The sequence below is a fragment of the Solanum dulcamara genome, chromosome 10, assembly GCF_947179165.1.
Source record: "Solanum dulcamara chromosome 10, daSolDulc1.2, whole genome shotgun sequence".
Lineage (NCBI taxonomy): Eukaryota > Viridiplantae > Streptophyta > Magnoliopsida > Solanales > Solanaceae > Solanum > Solanum dulcamara.
The window spans coordinates 15,892,260-15,919,221 of NC_077246.1; the positions used below are offsets into that span (position 1 = coordinate 15,892,260).

The 26,962-nt window shown below is 36.0% G+C and overlaps 2 protein-coding genes across 2 annotated transcripts; one reads left to right on the top strand and one right to left on the bottom strand.

The window, feature by feature from the left end:
• The first annotated feature begins 904 nt into the window (after positions 1-904).
• LOC129870723 (ABC transporter D family member 2, chloroplastic) lies at positions 905-12,788 on the top strand. The gene is made up of 10 exons (XM_055945571.1): positions 905-1,243; positions 1,331-1,526; positions 1,622-1,689; positions 2,053-2,379; positions 2,500-2,664; positions 3,515-3,743; positions 6,860-7,098; positions 7,802-8,120; positions 8,418-8,689; positions 12,364-12,788. The coding sequence occupies exons 1-10, from the start codon at positions 1,049-1,051 to the stop codon at positions 12,547-12,549; spliced, it is 2,196 nt and encodes a 731-aa protein (XP_055801546.1). The 5' UTR covers positions 905-1,048; the 3' UTR covers positions 12,550-12,788.
• Positions 12,789-12,882: 94 nt separating this feature from the next.
• LOC129870724 (putative clathrin assembly protein At5g57200) lies at positions 12,883-16,748 on the bottom strand. The gene is made up of 15 exons (XM_055945572.1): positions 16,668-16,748; positions 16,472-16,541; positions 16,145-16,242; positions 15,905-16,043; positions 15,400-15,527; positions 15,232-15,324; positions 15,105-15,155; positions 14,937-15,002; positions 14,765-14,830; positions 14,580-14,660; positions 14,412-14,492; positions 14,138-14,320; positions 13,887-13,962; positions 13,649-13,770; positions 12,883-13,495 (listed from the first exon to the last, which is right to left on the bottom strand). Exons 1-15 carry the CDS (start codon positions 16,746-16,748, stop codon positions 13,091-13,093), a joined length of 1,740 nt encoding a protein of 579 aa, XP_055801547.1. The 3' UTR covers positions 12,883-13,090.
• Positions 16,749-26,962: the final 10,214 nt, after the last annotated feature.

A 26,962-nucleotide genomic window follows, 5' to 3' on the forward strand; every position in this document is an offset into this window, starting at 1 on the left:
TTAGGGAGTAAAATCCTTAACTTAAGCATGGAAATCCGTGGAAAATAGATAGAAATCGCCCTACGCCGCCTCATGAAGTCTTAGGAACAGTTTTTTGTAGAAAAAGACCGTTTTAGGGTTTTTTCGACTTAAGTCTCGCGACTGTCCCGCCCTGGCAGGATCATCCCGCTCTGGCGGCAATAATCCCCTTTGGCGGGATAGGCGGAGAAAAAGAGCTCGTAAAGACTCTCCAAGTCTCCCCTTTTATAACATACCATCTTCCCAAGACATATTAAAGTATACCCTTCATGCCAAATTTGATTCCAGAAGTTTTACTCGCTCGAATGCGATTCCGCGAAGCCGTAAATATTTCGTATCGTCTTGGCTATCATCTTATCCAAATAAATCGAAGATTCAATCTCCCACTATTCACCAGGTCACCCTAGAATTCGCCTAACTCAGAATTCATCCAAGTCTGGCCTAGGCTAATTTTTTTCGAAGTTACTACTTGAAGTTTTCTGGCCCGAAATCCTTCTCCATTGGCCTATTCCTAACGACGGGAACAAGTCATTACAAAAACTGTTTATAAGTTTTAAAAAATAAGTAGGTGCAGCCCAACTTATTTTTTTTTGACTTATAAGCTGTTTTCAACTTATAAGTTGCTTAAAGTAAGTCCATCCAAACAAACTCAAAAATTTATTGAGGGTTATTTTAAGTACAAAATAACTCTAAATTGGCTAGCCAAGTACTAAAAAATATTAAAAACAGCTTATAAAAGCCGTTTACTTTTGAATAAATGGTAGCATCCCCACTTTTAAACTAAAATAAAATAAACTAGATAGCTCGAAATTCGTACTACAAAAATGTAGAGTTAATGGGGGAACTAAATGGAATAATGAAAGGAAATATAAAAAGTGGCGTGGCATCATTAGAGCTGCGAAATTCATATGGACCGCGCAAATCAAAGCTATTTTGGATAAGAAAGCCGAGAGTTAACTTGACGGCAATGGAATGAATGTGTGCGCTTGATAAATAGCAAGCAGAAGAAGAGAGCTCATCTACTTCATCAATGGTGACCCAAGCTAAACTAGTAGTAGAATCTACTTTCTTCAACGTCTCCCCTGGTGTTGTTAGCACTTTGGTGGATAACAGTTTGAAGTTCAGTCATCGCTCATCCATAAGGTTTCAGACATTGAGCACTCGACGACGAGTTTCATTATCAACAGCAGCAGCAGCAACTCCGCCAGTTCCACCAGCCATTCAGGTTCATCCTCTTTTTTTTTTTTTTTTTACTGATCTGAAACTATCCAAAATCCAGAGCCTCAATCGATCTATTGCTAAAAATAATCAGGATGAGCAAAGAAAGCCGCCGGATCTTCAAACACTTATGAGTAGGTTCTGGAAGGTTGCTGTACCATATTGGTCCTCTGATGATAAAGTTCAGGCCAGATTGCAGTTGGCTGCTGTTTTTGCCCTTACTTTAGGAACCACTGGTATCAGCGTTGGTTTCAGTTTCCTCGGCCGTGACTTTTATAATGCACTTGCCAGTACGATTTCTTTCGCGATTTTTCCTTTTTTGTTGTTTTCGTTTAAGAATTTATTGTACTAATTATTCCTCCATGCTTGATCTAACTTTGCATAGATAAAGACCAAGAACAGTTCACCAAACAACTGTTATACTACCTTGCTGGTTTTGCTGGTGGTATCCCGGTGAGCTCATTGCTCCATATTTTTTAGGTATAGCTCCTCATAGTCTTTTGCAAATTTTCCGCAACCTAGTTTGGATACTTGGCATTCTGTTTTATAGTCAACGGCACAGTAGTGACAGTATAGATTAAAAGGGTATCATGCCTTCAGTAAAAAGTACACCTTCAAACTTTCTCCGGAAGGGCCACTACCTTTTATCACTATATACATGCATTTACTTTGTGTACTAAATGGAATGAGGTCTTGTGACCTCTACTTCCCTGCTACCACATTTCTAGGTTCCTTTTATGTTATTCTCGTTTATTAGCCATGGAGAAAGGCAACAAGAGTACATTTTCTAGTTTTTGAGCTCTATGTATTTTGCAGTTTTTCGTGTTGAGAGATTATGCACGAGAGAAGTTATCTTTAAGGTGGAGATCTTGGATGACAAGCTATTACATGGAACGATATCTGAAGAATAAGACATTTTACAAAATTCAGTCTCAGTCTACTATCGACAATCCAGATCAGCGAATTGTTGACGATTTAAGTTCCTTTACAGGAACAGCTCTCGCATTTTCATTGACACTCTTCAATGCTGCTATAGACTTGATATCTTTCAGCAATATCTTGTTTGGTATCTACCCACCACTTTTTGTTGTGCTTCTTGCATATTCACTTGGTGGAACAGCTCTCAGTGTCTTCCTTGGAAAGGTGCTTTTTCTGCTGTCATATTTCTTTTGAACCTCACAACAATACAACATTTAGAGAACTTCTAAGTTGCAAGACATTGTTTCTCAATTCTACAAATGATGGGAACTGTGGTTAATTCAGGGATTGGTGAGCCTCAACTTTTTTCAAGAGAAGAAAGAAGCAGATTTCCGCTATGGTCTTGTGCGTGTTCGAGAAAATGCTGAATCAATTGCATTTTATGGAGGCGAGGAGAATGAGATGCAACTACTGTTAAGTCGTTTCAGAAGCGCTTTTGAAAACCTAAATGTACGGAGGCCTTAGCAGTTTGTTTGGTGCTACACCTCTCTCAGTTTTTGCCTGCATTGAAGCATATCATGTGACCTTTGTGATTCAACAGTTGTTTCTATATTACTTCTGTTGCAAAGAATTGTTTTATGTCACACACTGAATAATGGGTTGTCTGAGAACCAATATTAGGTGAAGAAGTTGTAAGTTCTTTTTTTTTTTTTAATCTCAGTTTGTCTAAAACTTGTATAACCTTGTTAGGAGTAAGTTCCATTTTGTTAACATGAAAGATTTGAGAGTACGTCCATATTTTGTAAAAATTGAGGCTTTTCGCGGGCAATTCCCACCCATCATCCTGTTGATCTCAATATTAATACATCTATCAACTATGCCTCACTCCCAAACTAGTTGGGAGTTGTATGAATCCTCTGTAATGTTTCAGCTCTATCTGGGCACATGGATGCTTCCAAGTTTTTCTTCAGCAAAAGGATGCATTCCGATTTCTTGTCATCATATTGACCCTTAAATTGCCTTGTGCTTTTGCCAGCTAGGATTTTTTTCTAAGTAGCTCGCATTTCCAGAGGGTAGGTTAGAAACTTTTAAAGTATGTGTTATGTTGCAGGCAAAGAAGTGATCTATCTGAGTTGTGTCTTTTATATGAGATTTGCAATTCATCATCTCTAATTAATGAGAAGCAGTGCAAAAATCTAACTTCATATACCTCATCTTAGCATTCCCTTTAAACAATATTAACTTTCTTTCGCACATGTTGATGCATTTGAAAATGTTTAATGCTGTATGTTATTTACTTTTATATTTGTTTTCTAAGTGAATTTCAAATTGATTCTCTTGCTTTTTGATAATTTGACAGCAATTGTTGATATCTTCTAGAAACCTGGAGTTCTTCACCAATGGCTACCGCTATCTTATTCAAATTCTTCCTGCGGCAGTTGTTGCACCTATGTACTTCTCTGGAAAAATTGAGTTTGGGGTTATTAATCAATCCGTGTCTGCTTTTAATCATATTCTTGGTGATTTCTCTCTCATTGTCTATCAGTTTCAGGCTATAAGTGCCTTTTCCGCCGTCATTGACCGACTAGGTAAGTTATTTTGTTTCTGGATGGTGCATTCTTCTCCAAATACATGGAAAAGGTTTACAGAATATACTAATATTACATTGTAATCCCTAAGAGGAGCATCTACCGATCCATTTTGTTGGAGGGAGGGAATATACGTGAATATCTGGCAATGTGCAGGATCTTGACTTTTTCTTGGCTGATGTGACATGAATTTGTTTTGATTACACAGGGTTTACATTCTGTGTAGTTTATTCTGCCGTGTTAATTATCTGACCAACCCAATTAGCATCTCAAGCGCCTAATGTTCCCAAATTTTTTCTTTTAGTGCCAAGAGGGATTGTTTTACACTAAGACTCGGACCTTTGGAATTGCCAAAATTGTTACTTGTAGGCTTCTTATAGATGTCGGATAACATGTGATAGGTTACTTGAGAAACTTGACTTTCTCATGAGAGAGCTGTTTCCTTAATTTCTTGTCACCCACAAAATAATTATCATACACCCTACATGAGGCTGTTGAAATGTAGCATTTATCTTGGCCTACCCTAACTACCCTTGGGTTGAGTGGGTAACATGATTTATGGCAATTTGATACGGATTGAAATGAGACAGGCCAAAATGGAAGGATGGATATTGATGATTCATATAGCTGATCCCAACTTCTTTTTCTGGGATTGAGGCAGTTTTTCCCCATTTGATCAGGCTTTAGCCTGTCCCAGCTGTGTAGAACCAAAGCAGTTGGGGTTATAAGGGTTAAAAGCTGATTGGTTACAGTTTTTTAATCAATGTGTTTTATGTTTTTGCAACTCCTGCATGGGCAAGGACTTATTATATGAACTTCTTGTTTCTGCATGATAATTCCCTAGTTGTTTCTTGATATGTACTTGTTTTTTCTCTTTTCATAAGTAAGATGTGTTATTCCATTGAAGTAGCACCAAGAAGGTGTTAATCGTTTATGATGCAAAAGCTTAGTGTCCCTTTATAAATGAAGGGAGAGGGATTGTGATAGAGCGATAACTTCACATACATCTATTATTTTTCACCATAGTACCAGAAAGAATAGATACTTGTTCTATGAATGTGAATATGGACATCTTTACTCTCAAAACATCTTTTGATTTCTCTCAAGCCACAGAACTCAAAAAATGCTATCTGCAATTCTAGCCCAACATTTCTTTTCTGCTCCATTTTTGTCTTGTTTTCTGAGGCATTTCTGTTATTAATTCTTTTTTCTTGTGTTTGTTTTAAGTGATAAAGTAATCTTTGTAGCCCAAAGTTCTTTTCTGCTCCATTTTTGTCTTGTTTTCTCAAACATTTCTATTATTAATTCTTTTTTCTCGTGTTTTTAAGTGCCGAAGTAATCTTATATGTTAAAGTTACCGAAAGGTCCTTCATTTTTTTTAATATCCATTGCAATTTCAAGATTGATTCTTCTCAAATATGATATTTCTATTAAGAACACATCAATATATTCAAATTATGGTCTTCAAGTTTGAATTTATGTTCTATTGTTTTGTAACGGCAACATATTATCTTATTGAAGCAATTTACTTCCGCCTTTTTATTGTAGTATCTAGGGGAAAGGCTCAAACATGCCATTGAACTTTGAGAAAAGGCTTGTTTATGTCTGTTAAATGTTGGGGCTCACCTATGCCACTGCTGTTCAACAAAGTGCCCATTCATCTCATTATTTTTTAACGGTCCGTTTTGATGGTTTTAAACCATTTTTCCATGTGGCCTCTTATTAGAGGTCCACACCACCAAAATTAATGGAGGCATTGTTGGTGTTGCTACTGCTTCGAGAAAAATGGATTCGGCGTAGGTCCACCCATTGCCGCCACTACATGGAAGGGTTTGAGGCTAAATCATGGGAATGCAGATGTTATTTCCCATAGAACTGAAGACGATGAGGAGTTTTACTTTCCAAGAGAATCTTTAGATGGCAGAGAAAGTTCGATCAGAACTGGATCGGCGTCACATAGGGCTTTTGCCACCATTGAGGTGAAGAGTTTTGGTGGGTCGAGCTCATCATCTTCATACTTGTCTTCCAGTTCCACTTCGGGCTCACCGGTTAGGTCTTTTATCACTGAGCATTTCTCCGCTGGTGAGTTTAAGTCCAAAAATTTCACAGTCGAAGTCACTGGATCTACTTCTTGTTCATACTGCTCTGCCACCTCAGTATCCTTATCCTCCGTCTCTGCCGCTAGCAGATTTTATGCCGATATTGGTCATCAACGGGGAATCTGATTCACCATCTCCGCCTAGTTCATCATCTCTGGATAGATATTCAAGCAGAAGTATTGATACTGGTGGGAATAATTAATATTGGCCTCTTGAATTTTGGTGTGAAAAAAATGGTTTTGCAAAACCATCAAACCGGAGCGTTGAAAATTAATGGCATGAATGGGCACTTTGTTGAATGGTTGTGGCATATGTGAGCCTAACTTTTAACGGATGACATAGATGAGCCTTTTATCATAGTTCAATTGCACATATAAGTCTTTTCCCTAATATCTGTACAACTAGGCAAAGGTACAGAAAATTGAAAGTGTTGCCAGCTTGCTTTCGAGCTAAAGCAGAAAGTGGATGCCTTCAATTTTGGAAATGCAAAATGATGACATAGCCGATGTTAATAATGTGGCTAAATGCTTTTGATTAGCAAATTAGGACATTCTGGTGAGAAAGTCTTATTTTAAGAATCTAGGACTAGTGCTGAGGAAAATGCATAGTAAATCAAACTTAATGCTTGAATCCAAGAAGAAATATTGAAGCATTACTGGGATTGGACATAGAATGGTTATGATATACTATGAAGATAATATGCGAATAGGAAAACTAAAATGTTTAATAAATAAAAGAAGCTGAGCTCATAAGGTCTTCGGTAGTTGTATATATAAACTATAATTGCTTTTTCTATAAGATGCTTGAGAGGGATGTTAAATTCAATCTCTTGTCTCTTGTCATATTATGTTATAAGTTCTATGACTTTTCAATTGTTTCTTCCCTGAAATTTTATTTTCTTCAACTTTGTTTCTTCTTTTAGTTCCCCAGTTTTGCTATTTCCATACAACATGACCCACTGCCCTAAAGCGGTAATAAGCATTCAGCAAATCATTTTGACACCTTTAAAATGTGCAGGTGAATTTGATGATGTTTTGGATAGCAGCAACAGAAAAGGCGATCATGACTCCAAGGAAAATATCCAACTTAGTTTTTGTTTAATAAGTTGTTCCAATGGGCTACACACAAATGGATCTATGCCTCTTTCCAAGCGTGTAAAATTACTTCATGTTGAACACTTGACTGTACAGACTCCAAGTGAAGCAACTCTAATTAAGGACTTGTCTTTTGAGATTTTTGAAAAGGATCACTTGTTGGTGAGTTCCGACGTGTCCACTTTCAGCTTTTATGTCATTTGTTGCTCTGTTAGAGAAAGGAAAAATTGTACTGTTAGGGTGATGCATTTTTACACGTCATGGGGCAGAATGCAAGTCCTGAAGCATGGGGTATAAGGTCAACAATTTTTTTTTTAGATATTCCATCCTGTCTTTAAAGCAATAGTCTATGACTCCGCGACTTGCTTAAGGTAATGAGAGATCATTTGCTATTTTTGTTCTACCATTAAGAGAAGAATCATAAGACCTAATCCCAAGCGACACAACATATTCATCTGCACCTAAAAGGAATTCGGTAAGCAAGAGCTTATTTAAAAAAAATATAGATACAATGATCCATTTAACCATCTAGACATACGATATGTGCACATAATAGTATTCAAAGTCTACAACTTCTTAATTAACAATATAATATATTATACAAGTTATAGTCAAATTCATGGGAGAAGTTGAAAAAAATGTTTTATGGGAAAAAAAAGCAGACAATCTATTTGTATAAAGCGTGCATAGATGTTCTTGGGGTGTATTGAGCAAATAGTTCGAGGTGTAAAACGTGCATGGAACAAATACTCCAGTTTTAGAGGCGTTTTACCCCTTTGATAGCTCGGGTGGTTATTGGCTTCCATGCCGCTAGACGAACCCCAATTTGCCTTTTAAATGTTGCTGCTAATGGTTCTTTTAACAGGTTACAGGACCAAGTGGAAGTGGTAAAACTTCATTGCTGAGAGCTGTAGCTGGTCTTTGGAGTTTCGGGAATGGAGCAATCACAGTTTATGTCAGACCTAGAGGAGACCTGGATATGCCGCACTCTCCAGATATGGTTTCTCATCAAGTGACTTCAACTAATGAGACCATAGGGGATTCCACAGGACGTAGAAATACTGAAGGTGTAATTTTTCTTCCTCAAAAACCTTATATGGTTTTGGGAACCCTTCGACAACAGTTGCTGTATCCTACATGGACCGAAGATTCAGATAACTTGTCAGATGATGCTAAACAAAGTGGTATGACATCTCATGATCCATAGCTTAACATCATTTTCTTATGCCGTTACTAAGCCTTAAAGGTTCTCAGTTCTCATTACAGGTCATCATTCCTCTCATCTCTGTAGGCACTTGCTGCTTAATTTTGCTTTGAATTACTTCTTTTGGCTCTTATACAATGTGAACTGCTTTATATCCGATTCCTAAATATACTTGCACGTAGATTTCTATGTGGCGCCCCCATGTTGTTTTACTGGTGGTTGGAATGCTATTTAAAGAGTATGTGTGGTGAATTTTCTCTAACTGACCAATATATAGATTCTTTGCCATTCTTGATACATGCACGGGATGCAAGGTGTGTAAATGAAAGGTCAAAGAAGCCTACATCAGATGATCTAGTACAAGTTCTCAATGACGTATCCCTTGGACACTTGTTATCTCGGTTTGACGGCCTAGATTCAACACATGAGTGGTCGAGCGTTCTTTCCCTAGGCGAGCAACAACGCCTTGCCTTTGGCCGTTTGTTGCTTTCAAAACCAACTTTGGCTCTGTTGGATGAGTCTACTAGTGCTCTTGATGAAGCCAATGAGGTAATTTAATGATCTGCAGATGCTATTTTGTTTTTTGTCTTATTTTGTGGTTCATTTGGTCATGTGGATTGCATTCTTTCAGACTTCAGATTAGCACACTTCGCTTTTCTCGGGTATAGGTGTCACGACCCAAATCCGGATGTGATGACACTTATCCATTCCCACCGGACAAGTCAGCTTAAACCCCAACATTTATGGAATATAATGCGGAAGTAGTTTTTATAGATAGATAAATACACAAAAGCGGAAATCTTAGTCAACTACATACCCCAAAGGATTGGTTGTCACATGTACAAGCTTCTAATACAACAAAAATGAAAGATAAATACAAGTCTCAATGCTTTGTTTCTCAAGTAGAACAAAACATAATAAAAAGAGACGAGAGATCTCCAGCGTCAACAACTACCTCTAAAGTATCCTCGAATAGCTCCAGATGAAGAAAAGGAAACTGTATCACTGTCTGGGTTCGGAACCTACACAAGTGTAGATAGCAAGGAGTGAGTACCAAACAACACGGTACTCAGCAAGCAAGACACTAAACACGGGTAAAACTAAATCGAAACAAGTACTCCTAATACGCCATCCGAACCTTCATAACTACAACCTGTTAGCAGAACAGTCCAATCTATCAGTATATAATTCATGTAGCACGCAGTCAAAGTACATCTCAACAATTCAAATAGGCCAGATAGGTATCAACGGTATCACATCTATATCAGTCACAATTACACAAATATGGGCAAATCCTCAGAGAATCAATTAGATGCAATGCAAATGCAATGAGTGCCCAATGAAATGATGCATGTATGTCCATGCATCCTCCACGGCGTGTGGCATGACCCTGAATTATCATTTAGTATCAATCACGGTGTGTGGCACGTCCCTCGAATATCATAAAGTAACAACCACGGCTCGTGGCATGTCCCTCGAATGTCATAAAGTAACAACCACGGCGTGTGGCACGTCCCTCGAATGTCATAAAGTAACAACCATGGTGTGTGACACGTCCCTCGAATGTCATAAAGTAACAACCACGACGCATGGCACGTTCCTGAATCCTCTTTGTTTCTCTTTCATATTATACCTTAGCCGAAACCATTTGCCATAGGCATAATCATCAAATTGGACTTCAATGATAAGATTCTACCCAATGCATATGAAAATGCTCATGCAATCAATGGGGATATGATGAAGTCCACTACAATACACAATTCATATCAAGAATATCACAATGTAATCTCCCTAAAGAATCAACAATGTCAATCAAATTCAAATATATCACTTCATTAGATCAAATTTCCTTTTTATGATCCCAATAATCAACCATAGGAGTATTCACATTACTCCCCAATGCACGTAGCAAGAAATACAAGGTTTCACAAAGCTTATGAAGGTTTAGAGTTTCACTTGTCTTAGTCTCGACCTCGACTACTCCAAAACTTAAGCCTTGACCTTTTGTCGACTCTTCGAATTGATAAAATTTAATCAAATAATGATTTACCATCAATAACCGAGTCCAACAACACAAAAAATATAAAATTCGAGAAAAAGGTTCAAAACAACTCAAAAATTTGATTCCGGAAACGGGGTCTAAATTTGAATTTATTCAAAAATATTCCTTGAAGTAATTGGAACTCATTGGCAAAAAACATTTCGAAAACGGAGTTGTATTTAACTCATAATCATCAAATTATCAAACTCAAGTTCTTGAACAAAACCCCTTAATTTTAGGAATTTAAAACACTGATTTTGATGTTAAAAACGAGTTCTAATCAATGGGTAATCATGATTATAGCTTAAAATTACTTACCCACTAGTTTTTCCATGAAAATCCTCGTTCAAATCGTTTTCCCCAAGCTCCAAAATCCCCAAAATGGTGGAAATAGGCCTAATCCCCGAACTTGGGGAATTAACACTGTTCATGGGTATATTACCCTCCGCGAACGCGACCAACTTACACCGCAAACGCGGTTGTTACTCCGTGAACGCGGAGAAGGAATTGCTTACACTCCGCAAACGCAGCCTATGGCCTGCGAACAGGGAGCCTACCAGCTTTACCCTAAGAGAATGCGGTCACCATCTCCGCGAACGCGAAGGTTAGACAACAGGCACCCGATGACAGCATTACTCACATAGCACAAATTCACGGATTACACCCTCGGGATTCGTTCGGAATCCCGTGCATACAAATCATAGATGCTACTATACTAATTTCAACGTTCCGGACTTATTGAAATCTCGGAATTCGAATTCGAGTTCTCCTTAACCTGAAATTTGATAAGTCGCAACCAAACTAACTTTGGGCCCTCAAAATACCAATTTGAGCTCGGGACTTTTAAAAATTCAACCAAGACCACTTCTAGGCCTAAAATCATCTCTTGAATCCAACGGAGTAGTCGGAATTCAATTCCGAGCATCCAAACTCCAAATGTTTACCAAAGTCAGCTCTACAATAAAAAATTCAAGAATTTTCAACTTAGGACCTCAAATTCATGTTACAACTCCAAATCTAATTCCGTCAATTCACCTTGAATAAATTCCACATTCCGGAGCTGATGGGATCTACGAAATTCCTTTCGGAGACTTGTAGCTCCGGTTGGTACCAAAAATCACTCTTGAACACTTTAAGCCTTTAAAATCTCAAAACTTTCAAAAACTCAACTTTTCAAAGAATTTCATAAAACCCACTTCGAATACTGATCAAACATGACTCGGGGAAACTACCGGGAGGGGAGTAATACGGTTATTTTGCAAAAATTACAAAATGACCTTTCAGGGTCATTACAATAGGCCTCTGTCCATAGGGGCTGGAATCATATTACAAATAAATCTTGCTGGTCAGTAAAGGCTAATAAGCCACAAAGCTTAAAGGACCTCGTCCCACTGTTCTTAAAGGGGAAGTTGGGAACTCGCTTCAGAACTTGCCTTTGTGTGAGGCAAGCTTGAAGTGCCAGACAACTATCGGAAGTAAAAGTCTAATGGGGCTAATGCCAGATAGGTCGGACGTTTGCCTAGTAAATGCCATACTCCTTAGGGAGACTGTTTAGTCTGTTTCCTGCACTAATCTTTTTTTTTTTTTAAAATGGAAAGAAGATATTTGACTAATATAATATATTTGTATTTATATCTTCTATAAAGAATATAATTCTCTGTGGTTTGTAAAATAGTGACTTAATTTTTTATTTTTTATGTATGAATGTTATTATGCTGAAATATTTGATTCTTCTTGCATTGTTTTTACATATTTTCTATTTTTAAATTTACTTTTATTTTTGTACGTAAAAAGAAAAATATTGTGGGCTTACGCTCCCGTGCTTAAGGCTTATGTTCCTCTCCATGATAGGTAAAACACTCCACCTCCTCTTGTCCTTTGAAATGCTGCTCAGTCTGTTAAGCTTTGAATTTTACTATCTGAAGCAATGTTAGGTTCAAAATGCACTTCAGTTGTAGTCAACATTTGAAAATCATTTGATCTTCTGCATTGACGGATGAAACCTCAAATTTTACCATATGGACATATGTTGCCGTCTCTCCTCTGAAAACATTGAACTTCGTTTCGACAATTAAATGGCATATTCAATTCTTCACTCCATTTATTATTTCTTGTTTCCTTGTGTTAGCTTCCAAATTATTGGAGATGATAGAAAAGCCTTTGTTGTACTTTGTCTCTGCAGGCTCGTCTATATCAGCTAATCCAAGCTGCAGGAATCACGTATATAAGTATTGGCCACCGTAGAACCCTCTACAAATACCATAAAAAGGTCTTACACGTATCTACTGCTGATAGTATGAGTACCCAGCAGAATTGGAGCTTTAAGGACGTAGAGGAGGACCCAATATACTATTTTTCGAAGCAGTAATTTCATGCAAATAATTTTTCCTTTTAGTACATGATACTAATGCTTGGATGTTCCAATCTGCTCGTGATTAAGTTTTCCAGAATTTCATCTTGACTATGCTGTATGGTCAATGGGGACTGGACATGGAAATTATTAGTGAATGCAGTACAACTTTTGAGAAGTACTTGATGAATGTGTCCCAAAATGTCATTTCAACTTTTTCATACAATTAAGTTACGTATGAAATCTTATGAAACAACTTTCTGTTTTCTATATAGTTTTTTTTTTATATGTATGTGATTATATTGATGACTGGTGAAACAAATAGGTAGATTTTATAGAATACCTGACCCCCCAAAAAAATCTAACAGAGTGGATGAGAAAGAGCCTCAAGCTGCTAGACTATAGACATCACACATTAACAAATCCACCACAGAAGTGAATGTAATAATCAATGAAAAGGAGAACATGACTGGTTAAATGTATTAACTTTTGAAGGAGAATGAGAATTCTTCTAGCCAAAAAGAATGAAGAGTATGGTATTTCTTATTGAAGAAGACCTCTAAATCAATGGATGGTTTCCCCGTGGTGGCATGGCACGTTGTGGATAACTGAAGGGATCTCCGAATGGGTTGGAAGATCCCATGTACCACGTTTGTTGAGAATATTGGCCTTGATATTGATGATGTACCATCAACATATTTTGTTGTGGTCGTTGTTGCTGCTGCATCATGTGTTGTTGTTGCATCATTTGGTATTGTTGCTGCTGCTGATCCATCATTTGTACGCTTGTTTGAGGGGCTATGTGGTTTGACATTGCAAAAGGGTCATTGTGATTGACTGAACTTTGTCCAGGCATTTCATACCCATACCCTGCACTATACCCTGCCTGTTGCAGCTGTATTTGCCTCCTAGATGCATCATCTTCATACAAGCTGTCAAGTAATAACTTGTCGAATCCCCCAGCCTGATAAAAGACCGGTAGCGTAACCATGAAATGGTTTTAAAAAAACAAACATGTAGCCATGAAATCAATGCGCATAGTTCTGGGAGTGTAGCCCAATTATGAATTGCCTTTTGATTTCTTACCAACTTATGACCTCAAATAAAGAAGACATACCAATTCTTTATCTGGTGTGATTTTGCTTCTATTGTTACTCGGTTTTGTAAGAAGAGCCAATTCCCATCCTGATGTTTTCCCGGTTTCACCCACTTGATTATTAGCTGATGGATTTTCTTTTCCTGTATGATATTTCAAATACATCAACTCAAAATTAGCATGACACAGAGATTCTATAATGGAGCTAAATTGATATCATAGAATCATCCTCTTGCTTTAGACAATTTATGTGCATTACCAGGTGGAATGATTGCAAGAGCCAATGCATTTCTTTCCTCTAATTCTGCAACTCTTGGATCCACTTGATTCAAGCCCTGTCCACAAAGATTAAAATTCTAAGAATGACAATGTTCCGAGCAAGACTAACACACGAAAAAGGGGATACGGGCCATGCACAAAGATTTGATCTGTCCCCAGTGTGAGGCTAAACAACCATGATCCGACCATCATAATTTTTTGTTTTATATCACCAGAAAGAGAAATGCATACCAGCAAATCAACAGGTTCTTCTCTTGATATCAGTGGTGGTGTTTCTTCCTTTTTAGGCAGTGTTTCCTCTTGTACTTCAGCATGTTTTACTTGACTATTTTTAGCTTCTGGAACTTTGTTTTCACTTGCCTCGGGGACAATTTCTTCAGGCTTTTCAGGTTTCTGCTTGGTTTCTCGATACTCCTGCAGGTAACAAAAAGGCAAACTCTGTGATCAAATTGGTGACGCTAAGTTTCACCTATATGTGACCAAATTGGTGAAGCTAAGTTCTCACCAGCCTCTTATTTGGCATCGAATCCGTTTGAGGTGCTTCCCTAATGTATTCCTCCATGGTTACCAGAAATGACTCTGGAGGCTGCAAATTAAAGAAGAATGAAGATGGATCAAACGAAACTTAATTCATGAATATAGTGCATTATCCAAAAGGGTGACAGAGAGAGACCTGTTTCAATGTAGGAAACTGAAAGGTTCGAGCTATGTCCAAGCCTCTGCAGAAGTCATAAAAATGAGCGAGATGTTCAGCCTACATTAAGTGGGGGAAAAAAATTACTTTAGATATGAAACTTAAGATATCTTATACCATATCTGTAAAAAGTAAAAGATACAAAAGCAAATGAATTTATTAACCTGTTGTCCAGCTCTTTTGTATATGCTGAGAGCTTTTATCGCTTCAGGCTTTGACATCTCAAAAAACTGCAGGAACATGAAGTAGCAAGTGAAGTTCAGAAAGAGGAAGGGAAAAAAGCAAGAGCAATGGTTAATGGAATTGGAGATTTCAAAGAGACAAGGAACATCATACAAAGTCGACAAGATTGATTATCCCATCGTTGATTGCACAATAGATCTTGAAACTTTCTTTCAACACCTACAAAAGAACAATTAGGATCATAAGATTGATAAGCATAATAACAAGAAGTTTCCGGCATGGTCCATTTCTTCAGCTGGAAAAAGTAGTATATTTCTATACCAGAGCCAAGGCATACTGAATGAGAAAGTTATAGCAGGCTCCTCTTTCAGGCTGCAAATTCACAAGAGATCAGAAACAATAATTGGAATAACAATTGAGTTTAATTTATCGCAAAGGTTGTTACTACCTGGCAACCAGTCAAGCGATAAAGGAGTTGTTGTAATGCTGGAAGCTGCTCTAAAAGTTCTTCTCCATTCAAAAGCCTACTTCTACAATGCACCTGATGTGAACTCAGATTATGTACATTGTTTTCATTATGTATCTTGAATGAAAAGAGAATATGCACAAAATGCACCTTATTTATTCCAGCTGAAGTTTTGGTTGATCTTTCTGCCACAATATCATTTTTCAATGTCCTAAAGCACTCGACTCTTTCCTCCAGAAAGAGCGCGTATGTACGTACCCAAGCTGAGCAATCCCAACCTGTGTTTAAAACACAATACATTAGAATACTGAGGTATCTGAAATGACAGCTTGAAATTGTGGTTATATAAGCATAACTTTTAACTTGACCTTAGCTGACATCTATGACTTCCAACTTTACTTGTATAAAGTTGAACAAGTATAAACACGCTTTCTATATGGCATAATACATGTAGGTCACCATGTAGGATGTTGCGTAGAATGTGAATTGCCATGTTAAGACAGTGTATCTACTTGTTCAATTCTGTACAAGTTAAAATGCCTACTTTTGCACATCCAAAGTTGGAGGTGACCAAGTTAAAGGGTATGTTTATGTATTATGCCGGTTATATATCAACTTTTCACCCTATTTATCAACATGAAAACAAGATAGTTACCAAGATGACTTGAGTCATCCTTGAAGTTTGATAGTTGAAAAATATGCCCTCTCTGAGAGCAGCGTAGTAGTTCCTCCTTGAATGAAGGATCACCTTCTCGCAACACCCTATGAATAACAATCAGTGTCTTTATCACAACCTGAAAAATATTTATGAAGTCATTGCTTGAGATTGAGGCATAGTTATCGATTCAAAAAGGAATAAATAATACTAGTTAGTAAATCAACTCAGAAAACTTACAATCCAGTTGCGTGTCTTTGACAATCGTCTAGAAAGTGCATGTATGCAGTAGGCAACATCTGCTCGTGGGCATGTAATCGATGTTGCCACAATAATTCCTGGAATGTTAAGAAACAACCATATTTTAACATCCAATGATAGGAGAAAGATGAATATTTTTGGCAATGCCCTAAGATTAATAGGCAAACAATATTACAACTAAAGCCTCATTTTGGATGTATATATAGTTGATCACAAATATAATGAATTTGGCAAATTAAAAGAGCATAAACAAGAGATCTTGAATTATATAAATAACTTTGGAGAGGAATGTTTCAATAGACTCACTTGCAATATGTCTTTCTTTTGGAGGGCTTTCAACATGATTTGTTGCTTTAACAATAGCAATATCTAAATCCTTCAATTGAAAACAAGAAATAAAAGATCATTCAACGAGAAATGCACATTGATTTAGCTTAGCTTTAATTTTTTTTTTTATGTGCGCGTTTTGAAAACAAATATTTTTCATGTGTATATTGCAAACCTTGAATTCGCTTTTGACCTTGGCTAAGCCAACCTTCGTGGAATCTTTAAGCTTGCCGTATGCTTTTCTAATTTTCTCCATTCAAAATCACTTTTTGGATCAAAAGAGAGAAAGGAGGAGGTTTCTTTATTCTAATTCTAATTATTTGTTTCTCTGGAAATCACAAGACACAATATGCCAATGAATCACATGCATGACACATACTTTCGGTCTTTAAAACTGATTTTTTTTTAATGATGGTTATATGCATGGTTTCTGTTTTAAAAAATGAAGTCGCATGAAAGGAGGGTTGTAAAATGAAAATCGTTTGGTGAATAATGATTATCATCTCTTTGAGTGTATTTTCGTCTTTTTCTTTTACAATTACTTATTTACAATTAATTCATTTTATTAATATATTATTTATTGAAGATTCAATGTGAACATGACATTTTACCACTACACTATTCATTACTTTTGAATAACCACCACCCTTAATCTCCACCGCACAATTATCAATACCAACCTCATGCCAATCACCACCATTATAGCCACACAATGTAATCATCACTGCATACTATCTCCACCATCTTGACCTACACAAGCTATTATCATCATCAACCACTTCCTTAGCCTCCATCTCACAACCACTATATCCAACCACCTTCACTATCAATTGTTAATTACCTCTACATTAGGGATACTAGTTTGGAGACTCCTACTCTTAGGTCAGTGTCAGTAGAAAAAGAGTTTTCTAAGGTATTTTTAATATATATACCTATCAGTTATTCTGTCTGATCGTGATATTAATTTTGAAATTGGCTTTGCCTAAATATGTTCCACCATATTAGCACCAACAAAATTTAACTAACAATTTCAAGACTTAAAGAGCAAGGGGTTCATTATACTTCATGTCTCCCTTGGTTAGTTTGTGTTGTTTGTGAAGATAAAAGATGAGCCTATGCAGATATGTATTAACTATCGAGATTTGAGCAAGGTGACAATAGGGTGGTTAGTGTATTAACTAAGTCTGGTTAATCCGAAAATTGAAACTTAACAACTCAGGTTCTATAGTCAATAGAGGCATAACAAGCATGGAAGTCAAATCACGATCAATTGCAAGTGCAATGCATATGAATCGCAAGAAAAGGACAAGAAATGAGCAAGAAAACTCTCAAGCTGAGCACGCATTAATAAGGTCATTGCTCACTGATGATTTGAGAAAAAGAAAGGAGAAGAGATATAAAACACTCAGTGATTGTTTCTCTTGCCACCATTGGTCGCAGGCGCGACATCACTAGAGGAGAAGAAATCCTCGCAGGAGCGGAGGTCAACTTTTCCATGGATTTAGCCAGAGTGAAGGCCACCTCATAGGCGCGAACTTACCATGATGACGAGGCTCTAAAGGAGCGGCCTGTGCTTACATAACTAGATTTTGCTAGTGTAGCTTGATCACCACAAGAGCAGCTCCACTGAAGCGAGCTAAACTCTTGCGGGAGTGACTTGATCAGTATCTACATCAAAGTCGTACATATGTAACTCTACAAGATCGACTGAGGTAAATTTATTAAAGACTGAGACAGGGCAATTTTTATAAACCTGCTTAGATAAAACTAAATCACTGATAAGAGTAGATATTGAGAAAGGTTCTAACAAGACCTCGGGCCTGACATCAAAATTCATAGTAAGATAAGGAGTCACGAAAGAAAGATTCATTCCAGAATTACAAAGAATAAACATCAAATTGAAAGACTCACAACACGAGTGACCAATTCCAGGGAATTGTCATAATCTTGTCGAGTCTGAAGAGCATAGAACATGTTCTAATGCTGACAACCACTAAAACTAGATAAAATACCCTACTGAGTCAGGTGACCTAAAGAAGTAGTCTAAATCTAATGTCGAGCTCTTATTTTGAAAGATTGATTTCGATCAACATTCTTGGTAAATGAGATCGGATAAAATTTTGTTAGTGTTTGTTAACTTCAGAGCATTGAGTTTGGTCTAATAGGATCTTTGGTTTAGATCTTATAATGGTCGATTTGGTTCTAGGTTGCTTGAATGTTTGCTTGCTTTGAGTTGTTTTGGTGGTAGTATTTTCAAACTCTTCTCACGCTTTTTACAGCCCCGCCTAGGAGTCTTTGGACATTTATTTACATCATTTCTTTGAGGATTTCCTGAATTTATTTCCCACTTCGCGGGAGAACCATTCAAGTCTCCACTCTCAAAGATTGATTTAGTAAATTGTTTCCCCAAGGTATGCGGGTCTCATCCATAAGTTTTTCCACCCATGGAGCCCAAATGTTTTTTCAACTTAGTAGATCAATTTTAAATGGTGAAATCTTATGGGTTTCTATTTTATGATTTCTAATGCATGAATTGTTGTTTATCTAAAGTTTATTTATCTATATTAGTCTATATTGACTCTTAATTCCTTAAAATTGATGATTTTATTTAAAGTCCTTATATGAAGGCATGGAAGGATTTCAAGGTATTTTGGTGGGTTGTTTGAAGATGTATTAATTGATGCATTTCATTACTCTCATGCATGCTAGCATCGTTTTTAAAAGAATTTGAAGGTTGCATGAAATGAACCCACCTAGTTTCATTATGTTGAAATGAAGTTGAATTGAAAGTTGTGACTCCAAAATGAAAGTTTATAAATGCCATGTTGTGATAAAGGGAGTCTTATAAAATGAAAGAATGATTGAATGATGATAAATGAGTTTCTTATCCAAAGAGTGGATTCTATGTGAAAGGACAATTCTCACATATTTGAATCAAATGAAAGGTTTTAATGAGATATTCTATCGAATGATGATTTTATGTCTAAAGTTATATGAATGCTTATGTTATTATGATATTTAAATGTTATTCCATGAGATTTGACCTAGCACCGAATATAGAATGTAGGTGGATACTCTACCTAAGGGGTCCTTAAGTAAAGCCTCATGTTGCATTAACTATATGGCAGCATAGGAGCCCTTGTAGGCTTAGGCTAGTGGATCCACAAAAGCCCTTAAAGTTAAAGTTAAACAAATGATTTAAGTTGACAGAGTTCTACCCGGCGAGTAGTCTCCCCGTGCCAACATAGGGGGTGGTTGGATTTCATGTAATAGCTCACATGGTCTTAAATGTCAGTTACAATCATCTTCCCATAAAATGAATGTTTAAAGGTTATTCACATGAATGATTATGCACGCACTGCACTATGTTTCATAGTACACAAATGTTCTAATGTTTCTCAAATGTTCATTCATGCCTACATACTTAGTACATTCAAAGTACTAATACATACTCTCTTAACTACATGATATCACCATATAGGGACTAACGTTGCTCCACACTCTCTTCCACATAGCTAGATGATTACGTTGAAGGCCTACTTTATTGGTGAGTTCCCATGTTTCGGGAACAACATCCTTTCTTTTTCTAGCTTTGTTATGTAAAGTCTTTTGGGATACTTATCACACTTTTTATTTCTATTTATCGTGAAGGTGAGATAGGGACATGTCTTAGCCCCCGCCAAGTCTAGAGATAGTAGAGGTATTGTTGGACAAATAGAGGATGTAAATGCTGGTAATTACTTGTATTCTTTATCCATTCCCTTAGTCCTATTATTCTCTCTATTTCCGCTTGTTGTTATTGAATGTCATTACCTATGAAAAGCCAAATAAATGCTAAGAGGCTTGGGTGAGGAACATCCAGGTTTCTCATTTTCCGTATCGCGTCTATGTTCGAGGCTTAGGTCGTGATAACTTCCTACATGAGGGGATGATCTGACCACTAGAAGCTTCTCAAAGAGGATTAGGGTCAGACACCCTATCTTTGTTGGACTTCTGAAATAGAGCACTAGATGAATTCTGACCACATTATTTTTGTCTATATAAAGAACGACCACCATTATCGGACCTCAAATGTGAAAAGTCACCACTATCATTCCTCTCCCTTTTTATCTCCCTAGCCTTCTTCTTAAGATTTTCTTTCTTAATTTTCTCGGCATGAGTCATCAACCTCGATATATCCATCTCCTTGATAAAAAATGCGACTCTTCATTCTTTGACCACCATATCCTAAATACCAGAAACAAACTTACTCATATGAGCTCTAGAATTGGCTACCACTTCTGGAGCATATTTGAATAATTGAGTGAACTTTAAAGCATATTTCATCAAACTCATGTTACCTTATTTCAAATTAATGAACTCTTGCATTTTAGCCTCCCTCAACTCTAGGGGAAAGAAGTGAACAAGGAAAGCATTCTTAAACTTTTCCCAATCCAAAGAAACTGCATCAATAGCACTCTCTCCCTTCTATTGGTTGAACCAAACTTGAGCAGCTTCCTTCAATTGTTAAACGGCCAATTTCACCTTCTCCGCTGAAGTCACACCCATGATGTCCACAATTTTTTGAATCCTTCAACAAATTCTTAAAGACCTTCGTCCACCTTAGAACTATGGAATTCCCGAGGATTCGTCCGAATAAATTCTCGAACCTTGTTACATCCGTACCCACATTTGAGGTCACGGGAGCTACAACCTTATGATTGTATTGTGCCTCCATTGCTTGGGCAAGCACTTAAAAAGCAGCCCTTTACTCGGCATGTGAACTTGCTCGGTCAAAAAATCAACATGAGCTTGAGGTTCTTGTTGCTCCTCTTCTTGATCTACATTTCTTTACAATGGAGCTCTTTCTGGATGCATGATTCTGAAATACATAGAACATGAGTTAGAAGAAAACCTTATAGAATTCAATTCTATCGCATGACTTAACTATGATGAAGGAAGTGAAGTTTCTTAAGCGTCTCGTAGCCTCCTATTCATCGATGTGGCGCACTTCACACCCATGAACAAGACTCTACTTGATGCAGATTTGTCAGACACCCTAGGACACTTGTACCTGATGCTTTGATACTAAGTTTGTCTCGACCCAAGCTAGACCCTAGATGTGACATGGCAAATAGGATCCCAAAAAACCCTAAATAAGTATCTTAGCATAAACACGACTTAAGATAATATGAAAATTAACATAAAAATGAAATATCGAAGATAAGTCTTAAAAACAATCTTATCATAGCATTAAGATTAAAGAATTTCAAAATAACACTTGAAAAGTGGAAATAAACTATACTAGTTTGAAATATCCTCTAATGACATAGATGGGGCATAGGACAAGCCCTAGCTCACCACCAATCTAAAAGAAATACTGCTTGAATGAAAATTTCATATGAACGTCCTCAAAACATGAGGACTCACCAAACTATAAAGCTGAGCAAACTCTGTACTAACCATGGGCTTGAGTGGGAGCATCCTGACGTATATTATAAAAAAATATAGGCAAAGGCGTACGCGGTCAGTACTATAGAATGTATCGAGTATGGAGAATGTGCAATGCATTAAATAAAAACATAATAGCAATGACCAAGATAAAACATGATATTATTTTTTAAAACATCCTTATAAATATAAACATGGTCAATGCAAAACTCGTAAGGAAATATAGTCAAAATATAGCATTGTGAGAGAAACCGTTATCCGACATAAACCATGTGAGCTATAACATGGAGTCACCGAAAAGATATTGTCCTACTTGCCAAGGTAAGAACCATACACAAGTTATTGTGGATCTACTAGCTAGGGCCAATTAAGGCAAAGTTCTACGGGGGCACATCGTTTTGGGACTTGGGTAATCACCACTAGTTTAACTAGGTGCTAGGTAAAACTCTCAACGGAATAGCATAACATAATCATATCTTAGTCTTTGAAAAGAGTAATAATCTTTTAAGACCAAATTCATCATAAATACTTAAAAATCATAGGAAAAGCTCCTTTAACAAATCATGATATCATAACATGTTCATAGAGATACTTGTCTAAGCATTAAAAATTATGATAAGCTTGTTCATAGAAAATCACAAAAATATTTCATGATAAGAATACTTTCCAGTCGAAGCAACCTTGATTTCATAAAATCCATATCGATACTTTGTCTAAAAGCATCCTGAAAATCAAAATTCATGAATTCATGATGCATGCATAATTCTCAAACATAGTTCATAATTATAAAAATAGGCATAATGCATGGGTTCATGTGAAATTCATCAAAAATTATGTAATTAAGATCAAATCATGCATAATAAGATCATTGAAATTGAATAAAAACATAATTGATTGAACCCCATGCAAAATCATCAAAACCCTAGAAATTTGGATTGAAATTCATGAAAAAAGTAGGGAAACCTTTGGAATTCCATGGATATAAAAGGATCCATATATGAAATTCCCACATACCTTGATGAATTCAAAACCATATTTTGAAATCTTGATTTTTGAAGTGGTTTTGAAGATAATATTATAAAGAAATGATATACAATAGATTAAAAAACTTACTGACATGAGTTTTCTTAAGAAATTACTCCCAAGTCTCCTCTCCCGAGCTCCCAAACGATTGAAAATTGTAAGATATGAAAAATAGGGAAGGTAATACGAAATGAAGGTTCTAAGAGAAAGTTGAATAGTCAAGTAACCATTTCTGTTTTTGGGATTGAGGGTCAAAATAGGTTACTCTAATTTACTGATTTGATCGAGAAATGAACTAACTAAAAGTTGACCCAAATCTAAATTCCATAATAGACTACATCTTACCATGCTTTAAGATATAAATATAAAAAAATAATCTTATAGATGACAAAGAACTCATTAGAGTTTCTACGTCACTCAAAAGCTTTCCCCTTTTGAATAACCTTCCATCGTTTTCAGCTATCAAACATAGAACTTACAAATCATTACAGGTCTAACTATACCCATATCATTGTTGTGAAATGCGAACCCAAAAATAGGTCAAAAAGTGACCCTCAGGTCTCGACAACAAAATAGAAAACTAACTCTGTCAATATGTTTCCATTGAGGTGTGGAACACATGCCCTAAAGTTCGACATAGATGAAAGTGAATTCGGACCTCAAATGTGTGAAAGTCTACTTCAAAGAATTCAAAATCAAGGAATTTGAGGTACAAAAATGAAGTAAAACACATAATTGAAGCTCAAATACGTAATATAAGGCACAAGGGAAGGAAATTTACCTTGAATAGCAAGAAAAAGACAAGAAATGAGCAAGAAAACTCTCAAGCTGAGCTCGCATTAATAAGGTCGTTGCTCACTGATGATTTGAGAAAAAGAAAGGAGAAGAGATATAAAACACTCAGTGCTTGTTTCTCTTGCCACCCTTGGTCGCAGGCACGACATCACTAGAGTAGAAGAAATCCTTGCAGGAGCGGAGGTCAACTTTTCCATGGATTTAACCAGAGCAAAGGCCACCTTGTAGGAATGAACTCGCCATGATGATGAGGCTCTATAGGCGCGGCCCTTTCTTACATAACTAGCTTTTGCTAGTGCAGCTTGATCACCATAGGAGCGGCTCTACCGAAGCAAGCTAAACTCCTACAAAAGTGTCTTTATTAGCATCTTGGGATAAAAATCCCAAGTCTCCAACGAACCCTTATGATTCATTCGGAGTTCTGCAAATGCAAACTAAACATCCTACAACAAACGACATTTCAAACTCAATGAAATTGATGAAACAACAAACGCAGAGCGTTTCAACAAAGTAAATACTACCACCAAAACAACTCAAAACAAGCAAACAATCAAGCAACCCAGAATCAACTTGATAACTACAGGATCTGAACGAAAGATCCTATTAGACCAAACTCAAAGCTCTGAAGTTAAAAATACCAACAAAATTCTTATCCGATCTCATTTACAAAGAATGTTGATCGAAGTGAACTCTTTCAATACAAGAGCTTCAAAATGGGTAAAACTAACCTAAAACTCTTTCGATCACTTTGAGAAGCATGTCACTTATCCCTACAAGTCAAAATAAAATATATAAGCTACAGAAAGGGAAAAAATAGTCAAGTCACATAAAAATACAAAAATGACCCCGAGGGTCATTACACCAAGACAATAAGAATGGAAAACTAAATTAGAGTTACTATTTTTTGGGGGGGTGGGGATGGAAACACAGAGATTGTAGGAGTTTTGAATTATGATTGTAGGAATTTTGAATTATGATATTAAACACAGAGCCTCTTAAGGATAAACAAGGAAAAAAGGCACATAATACAAAACAAACTAAAATATACGGTATTAAGAGAAATTTAGCAGCTCAGTTGGTTGACTACCTGAATTTTTTCCTTGTTGGTAAGATTTTGATTTCGTTCTTTGTAATCCCCTCCATAGTTTCCCTTTTCAATAATAATAAAAAGGGTATTAAAATAAATTACACGAACATGAAAACAAATAATCAATATTCAAAGAAGAAATAGACGGTGTTACCTTATTTACTAGTTCTTAAATAGTTTCGTCTATATTTTGTGATATTTTAATCTCCTTTGTTATTTTGGACCAATTTATGATAAAAGTCCTCTCAGATCTTCGTGTTTTTATCCAAACTTTACAGTAATGTACAAAGGAGAAATATAAAAAGTAAAAAAGGGTTCGAAAAAGAAAAGATATATTGATTCACGTATGAAATAATCAGGGCTTGAGAAGGTTGTTAAGGTTTATAAGATGAAAGAGAGACAAAGATGAGAGTTGGAGGCGATTGAAGGATATATAATTGAATTAGGGTTTAAAAATAGTTGTGCGAGTCAAATAAATAGCGAAGGAGAGAAGTGTGGGCCGTCCAGTTATATTGTATGAACGACGGAGATTTAAAAGGATCAAATGGGTTGAGTTCTGGGTTTTTTATCGGGTCACGAATTGGATCAATTTAGGGGTTCAAATTGTTGCGAATGTTCGCTAAAATTGGCATTATTTGGCTAATTTTTGAAAAAGAAATTGGCAATTGAATTAAGGGTTATTATTTAAATACCAAAAAAATAAAATACTACCATGATAATATTAAATGATGCTGATAAAATCATAAAACAAATAATTTGTAATAATAAATGTCATATAAAATACTTTATTTAATTTAGTTAAATTCATTATGATAAATGCATATGTAGTTTTTTGAAAAATTGTAGATGCAATTAAAATTTTCAAAAAAAGATATAATAATAGGTAATATAGTGAATATTATTTCTTTAAAATAATACAAGTGATAAAACGCTACGTAAAATTATGAGTAAATTAACCAAAGAAAGTAGGAAATTTAATTTGTTATTGTTGCAATATATTCAATGTTGTTGCTAGCCCAAGAGTACTTTTGGCAACAAGAAAAAGTTGGTATAAATATTGTTACGAAAAGTTACTCTACCAATAAAAACTATTGTTGTTAAAAACTAACTTACGCAACAAAAATAGTTATTGCCAAAAATAGAATTTGTTGGTAAAAACTCATGGTTGTGGCTTATGCGATTATTTATCAACAAAACATATTGTTGCAAGAAATTAATATTTATAAGGTGAGTTAGAAAATTAGATTTCTATTACAAATTAATTGATTCATTGAATGCTCTCTTTTCAATTGCATTGAGTGTCTAGTTGCTTGCATAAAATTTGCTTTTTTAACTTGTTTAGATGAAATTTTCTTAACATACAATATTTGGAAGTTAAATTGCAATTATATTTAAAATTCACTAAAATATTTTGAATAATAGAAATTGATATAATATTAGATCAATTATATATTTAGTATTTTATTTGTATTTTATATTTATTATTTTTTAAGCAAAGACTAATTTATATATCTAGATGTTGAGAAAATAAACAGACTTATCTATTTAGTATTCAAATTTTAATACAATATTTTAATATCGGACGTATATTTGAATTCAAACTCTAAATCATAAAGTACCTCTTAATGTTCAGATGTGTATTTGTCACGATCCGAAAACTCGATCATGATAGCATTACCAAATCCCACCGGTAGGTAAGCCAACTCATGGCCCAAAAGGACAAGTAACAGGACTAGTGGGCAGAAGTCCAACATCAAAGGAAAAAAACATAACAAGAAAAAACATAGCGGAAGAGAAGAAATTACATAACCATGTACAACAATACAAGATCTAATCTCAAGACCTGGTGAATGAAGGTACAAAGCTACTAAAACAAATACATACTTCAAAATAAGCAAAATAAGCATAGACTTATCTCGAATACAAAAGACTAGACAAAAACTATATACAAATGGAGATGAGTCAAACTAGGACATCATTTGGTCACCCTCAATCTCCGAATATCCCAGTTGCTATGCACAAGATCAACACTATCGGTTGGTGCTCGGATCTGTATAAGGAAAAATAGATGTAGAGTGTATCATGAGTACCAAAAACAACAGATTTCCACTAGGCATCATAGGTCGAATGAGCTT

Excerpts from the sequence above, each read along its gene's own strand:
- LOC129870724 (XM_055945572.1), bottom strand. The coding sequence starts at position 16,748 with ATGGAGAAAATTAGAAAAGCATACGGCAAGCTTAAAGATTCCACGAAG. Across the intron at positions 16,542-16,667 it reads AGGTCAAAAGCGAATTCAAG|GATTTAGATATTGCTATTGT; the intron begins GTTTGCAATATA and ends TTTCAATTGAAG. Across the intron at positions 14,661-14,764 it reads ACAAAAGAGCTGGACAACAG|GCTGAACATCTCGCTCATTT; the intron begins GTTAATAAATTC and ends CACTTAATGTAG.
- LOC129870723 (XM_055945571.1), top strand. The coding sequence starts at position 1,049 with ATGGTGACCCAAGCTAAACTAGTAGTAGAATCTACTTTCTTCAACGTC. Across the intron at positions 1,690-2,052 it reads GTTTTGCTGGTGGTATCCCG|TTTTTCGTGTTGAGAGATTA; the intron begins GTGAGCTCATTG and ends TGTATTTTGCAG. Across the intron at positions 8,121-8,417 it reads AGATGATGCTAAACAAAGTG|ATTCTTTGCCATTCTTGATA; the intron begins GTATGACATCTC and ends ACCAATATATAG.